Raw genomic sequence first — 5,329 nt, 5'->3', positions numbered from 1 at the left:
ATGGGTGGTGGCGAGAAAAGCCAAAGTAGCTCAAGTAGGAACAACGCCGCAGGCAGACCTTATGGCAACAAAGGAATGCGAAATAGGGGAGGTAAGAATGGTGTTTTCTGTTATTGCGGGCTTCGAACGGTGATGAAGCACTCAACAACTGCAGAAAATCCTGGTAGACCATTTTATGGTTGTCCGAACTATGAGGTAAGGTTATGGCTGTGAAGAAAATGTTAAGATGGTTTGAGTTTGAGTTTGGATTCACCTGCATTTTTTACTTTGCAGTATGAAATTCACTGTAATTTTTTTCGCTGGGCTAATGGGTGTGAAGATCAAGTTTCTGCAGCACCCATTCCACTAGAAGTTTTGCATGAGTTAAGTTGGAGGATGACAACCTTGGAGAGTGATGTTAGGACCGTGAAGATGATGACAATGATGCTACTGGCTTTTGTTGTTACTTTTGGTGTGTGTTTAGGTTTTAGTTTGTTGGGGTTTATATTCAACAAATGATGATAATGTTATGAAATTTTAAATTTCTTAAGTGGTATGTAATGTCTTGATGAAGATGGAATGAAATGAAATGAAACACTAATTTGACATGAGTTCAACTCTTGATGCTGCACTTATTCTGCTAAAAATTGTGTTCAACTAAACCAGAAAGAGATAAATCACAACATGAACTAAACCAAAAACTTCATTAATTTAAGATAACTAATATCGAAACAAGTGTTGTTTGTGCTAAAGCACATTGTGCATAACATAGTATCACAACTCAAAGCATCATAGGCCATAACAACATTCAAAGGCCATACATACAAGTTTGATAGGTTACATTAAAAAAAGGCAGAATTCTTTAAGCATAACATTCAGCTACAACAACATGAACTCAAAAAGCCACCACACTTTGTGCTGGTTAGACAGTTTTCCTTGGTGGGTTGGATCCTGGATTTGGAACAAATTTCAAGAAGGAGGCAAGTTTTTCAGAGGTTGCTGCACTAGCTCCCTGAATAGTCTCTCTTGAAATCTCAGTTGGATGTGGAGCAGCCGCAGCAGTAGCAGCAGTGGATGAAGTTGTCCTCTTGACAGGGAGTTTGTCTATGCGTCTCTCACATTTAGTTCTCAGATGGCCTTTCTTTGCAGTCTTTGTAGTCTTTACAGCCTATGATATCAACAACAATAATACAAGAGTCATTATATGGATTTGTTTGTTTCCAGATTTATCAATAGCAACAATATCAATAACAACAATACCTTAGTTGCAGGTTCTTGTTCAGCTCCTAGACCCCCTTCAGCAGCAACTTCTGTTTGAGTATCAATTTGTCCTCCTTCAGCCCCAACCTCACATTCTTCAGTAACAACCTCACCTTTGTTACCTTTAGAACCAGTGTCACCCTTATCTGCAGCATCTTCAGCAGCCTTTGCAGCAGCTGCTAGCTCATCAGCCTTTTGTTTCTTTGATATTCTACAACTCCTTGTTGTGTGACCAACATTCCCACATGTCCCGCATGTGAATTTGCCATATTTTCTCTTCAATTTTGTTGCTGTGCGCTCTTGGCTCCCCCAAACAGGTGCCTCATGTTGATCTTTTTTTCTTGCATAATGTGATGGCCTGCCACGGAGTTTGCTCCTTACAGGAGGTAAGCAATGGAGGTATTCTGATGTTTTCCACAACTGTTGGCCTCTTACCGGGTTGATATGGTACTCATAAGTCTTGTTGTATAAGCCCATTGTTAGCCATGCATGGACATAATTCTCAGATCTACCATTCATGACTGAAATCGCAGCTATTGCATGACGACAAGGTAACCCTACCACATAAAAAATTTGAGTAACTAAGTGTCTTGATAGGTATACTACGGTGCAATTACACAAAAAAATAAAAACAATCAAACAAAATAGTACTTACCCGATAACTGCCAAGACCTGCAGCTACATGTTTGGTTTCCCAAATCAACCACCACATTATGTGGTTCACCATGCACTTCAAACATCACTTCAGCCGCATCTCCATACCACATTGGTGTATAGTACCTGCTGTAATGCCTTTCCTTTGCAAGTCTACTTTGTTGAATCGGAGGTAAGTATCCCATATGGCTAGAGAGTTTCAGTTTGTTCCTTGCCATACTAGTCATGGCATACCTCCTAACCTCCTCCAGTAAAGTCAAGACGGGCTTACATCTGTATGGTTTGGTGGCAGCGTTGAACACCTCACACATGTTGTTGCAGACATTGTCAACCTTTGGAAAGTCCTTGTAGTGAGCCCTGGTCCATGCCTGCCGAGGAAACTTGTCTAAATATGCCCACGCCTTCTCATTCACCCTCTTTATAGACTGCATATGTCCATTGAATTCCTGGACAGTCATGGCTCTAACACATTTCCAAAGCAAACTCTTCAAGTGTGAGTCCTTCCATTGTTTCTGAAAGTTTTGCCAAAGGTGCCACGCACAGAAGCGGTGATGCGCACCTGGCATAACTTCACGCAATGCTGGGATTAAACCCTACAAGATAACAAAGTAGTCACCTAAAAACCTGAGCAAATAACAGATTCTTAATTTTTACCAGATATATAATAATAAATTGAAAAACAGGTTCTATTTTGAACTTATGCGCTTAAGGATTCTTAAATTCTGCAATTGCCATAACAATAGTATATAGGTTACCATATACTGAAATTCTTAAATTCTTAAATTCTGCAATTCTCCAAAATAGTCCTTCAAATTTGGTTCATTAATCCAAAATGGTCCTTCAAATAATTTATCGTGCATCTAATTAAAGCATATAGGTTAGGTTACCTTCTACATATCAGAGATGAAGCACCAACCATGCTCTGTCTGATCTCCAATGTCTTCCTGCAAGAGCTCCAAGAACCACTTCCAGTTGTCTTCGTTCTCAATATGAACAATTGCCCATGCAATTGGATACACATGATTGTTCGCATCCTGACCCATGGCGCACAGCAGCCATCCTCCATAATAGGTCTTCAAAAAAGCCCCATCAAGTCCTATCAAGGGTCTGCAGCCACCCACAAAACCTTTCTTGCATCCATGCAAACACACATAAAACCTTTCGAAGACACCTTCTCCGTTAGGCATTGGACTAACACCTAACTTGACAGTTGAGCCCGGATTAAACCTCAACAGCTCCTCCGCATAATCTCTGAGTTTAGCATACTCAGCAGCTTCATCACCCCTCACTATTTTCCTTGCATCACCCAAAGCTCTTGTAATTGTAGTCCTAGACAGTTTGTATTCCAGTTTTTGCTTTAAAGTAATTAAAGACCTCACTGTGTCTAAAAGCTGGGAGCTTCCTAACCTTCTTAACAAGTATGTCAGTTACCCAAAACCTAGTTGCACATCTATTCTTGAAAGTTCTCTCACATATATGATCATCATTAAAGGTCTTAATCTGCCAACATCCATTCGGTTTGCTATAAGAACAAAACACCATCCAGGGACAATCTTCATTCTTGCATACCACCCTACATCTAGTAGTATCATTTTTCTTGTACCTTACACCCCTACCCTCTTGCAATGTATAATTTCTAACCCCTTTCTTAAAGGCATCCCTAGTGGTAAACTCCATACCTAGCTCTAATCTCACATGTCCAAACTTGGCAGCATCATTGAAGATGGGATTCGCAGCTAGGTCTGCTTCATCTTCAGAGTCTGGTGGAGTCTTCAGTTCATCAGACTTCCAGCTATCATCAGAGAAAGACACTGCCATACAAATTTATACATTACATCACCAACAGAAACAGAATAAAATCAATACATATGCACATTAATTATAATATGCGGTACATACATTGCAAGTTTTCTTCGTTCTCATCATCATCTACCTCCTTTTCATAATCAAATGCATCCATTGATGGGGGACGAGAAGTATCTTCATCATTAACAACCTTTTTCTTGCCTTTGTCTTTGTCACTGGCAGTCTTCCTTTTTCTCCTATCACTGCTAGGACTAACTGACAAACCCCAATTTGAGGATTTGTCTTGTATTGAATTTGGAGTATTTTGATAACCTTTTGTCACATTTAGCCTAGGAATTAGCATGGTTTTGTTATCTCTCCCATATTTGTGCCTAAGTGTAAAAACATGCTTTTTAAGCCTTATCTTGATGAATTCCAATTTCTCTTTGATTCCATAAGATGCCTTGATGTGTTTGCTAGTAATTCTAGGATTAAAATAGGCTAGGCATGGATCAAAGGAAGCAAGGAAGGAAGCATGCAAGTGGAGAGAAGCACAAAAAGCCAAAGAGTTGATCTCGGCCAAGCACGCGTACGCGCACAAGGCGCTCGCGCGCACATCGCAGAATTGGCAAGGGACGCGCACGCGTACCGTGCGCGCACGCGTCGTAGTCCGCACGTGATTCTTTTATTGCAACACGTGCCTGGCGATTTTGGAAGGTTTCAGCAACCAACTTTGGTGCCAAAATGCATATAAGAGCCAAGGATTGAAGGGGATTAACACTTAACTTGACACATTCACACCCATAGACTAATTCTAGATCATTAGATAGATATTTTGTAGTTAGTTACATTTGTAGAGAGAGAAACTCTAACTTCTCTCTAGGATTCATCTTCATTTTCTCAATTCTCAACCACTCCTTGGTGAGATCTATTGCCACTCTCAATTTACTTTGTCCATGTTGTAGATCATCTTCTCTAATCTCAATTAGTGTTGTAATTGTTCAATTCTTGTAGATCTTAGAATTAGCTTTGTTGTTTTGGATTCTATTGATTCAATAAAGATTTCATTTTCATTGTTGTTCATTGTTGATTGTTGTTTTCTCTTGTGTTGAATTGCTTTAATTCTAAATCTCTTCTCAATTTTACTATGTCTTTCATTCTTGCTCTCCACATGTTTGAGAAAATGCCAACTTTAGATATGGAGTAGAATTCCCTCACTTGGCCTAGTGGTTGAGTCATTGGAGACACTTGAATAATGGATGTCAATTGTTGATTAAGAATTGAGGATTGCTAATTGACTTAGAGTGCACTAAAGCTAGACTTCCCTAGGGTAAGACTAGGACTTGTGACTTGAGTTAATTACTTTTACTTGACTTTCCTCTATAATTAGGGGTTAACTAAGTGAAGCAACACTCCTTTGTTATCGCAATTGAAGGAAGCTATAGTGATGGGACTTCCAATGTTCAACCTTGGCCAAGGCTTTTAATATTGATTGATTGTTGTTTTCTTTTATTCGCACTTTTATGCCACACTCTTCAAACCACAAAAAGACCACTTAACCAATACATGCATCCTTGTAGCATTCCTAGGGAAGAACGACTCGGGACTAATACTCTCGATTATAGATTGTAGATTTACTTTGACGATGGAT

General features: G+C 39.6%; 2 protein-coding genes across 2 annotated transcripts; one reads left to right on the top strand and one right to left on the bottom strand.

Annotated features, from left to right (window-relative positions):
• LOC130933599 (uncharacterized) lies at nucleotides 1–498 on the top strand. Its single transcript, XM_057863224.1, has 2 exons — nucleotides 1–195; nucleotides 274–498. The coding sequence occupies exons 1-2, from the start codon at nucleotides 1–3 to the stop codon at nucleotides 496–498; spliced, it is 420 nt and encodes a 139-aa protein (XP_057719207.1).
• Nucleotides 499–821: 323 nt separating this feature from the next.
• LOC130932375 (uncharacterized) lies at nucleotides 822–3,366 on the bottom strand. The gene is made up of 4 exons (XM_057861693.1): nucleotides 2,781–3,366; nucleotides 1,895–2,486; nucleotides 1,240–1,796; nucleotides 822–1,147 (listed from the first exon to the last, which is right to left on the bottom strand). Exons 2-4 carry the CDS (start codon nucleotides 2,457–2,459, stop codon nucleotides 902–904), a joined length of 1,368 nt encoding a protein of 455 aa, XP_057717676.1. The 5' UTR covers nucleotides 2,460–2,486; nucleotides 2,781–3,366; the 3' UTR covers nucleotides 822–901.
• Between the last annotated feature and the right edge of the window lie 1,963 nt (nucleotides 3,367–5,329).

Source organism: Arachis stenosperma, chromosome 6, assembly GCF_014773155.1.
Source record: "Arachis stenosperma cultivar V10309 chromosome 6, arast.V10309.gnm1.PFL2, whole genome shotgun sequence".
Lineage (NCBI taxonomy): Eukaryota > Viridiplantae > Streptophyta > Magnoliopsida > Fabales > Fabaceae > Arachis > Arachis stenosperma.
This window is presented reverse-complemented; position numbering and strand designations above follow the sequence as displayed.

Coding starts and splice junctions, on each gene's coding strand:
- LOC130933599 (XM_057863224.1), top strand. CDS start 1: ATGGGTGGTGGCGAGAAAAGCCAAAGTAGCTCAAGTAGGAACAACGCC. Junction 196..273: donor ATGGTTGTCCGAACTATGAG/GTAAGGTTATGG, acceptor TTTACTTTGCAG/TATGAAATTCACTGTAATTT.
- LOC130932375 (XM_057861693.1), bottom strand. CDS start 2,459: ATGCCAGGTGCGCATCACCGCTTCTGTGCGTGGCACCTTTGGCAAAAC. Junction 1,797..1,894: donor CAGGTCTTGGCAGTTATCGG/GTAAGTACTATT, acceptor TTTATGTGGTAG/GGTTACCTTGTCGTCATGCA. Junction 1,148..1,239: donor AACAAGAACCTGCAACTAAG/GTATTGTTGTTA, acceptor TTGATATCATAG/GCTGTAAAGACTACAAAGAC.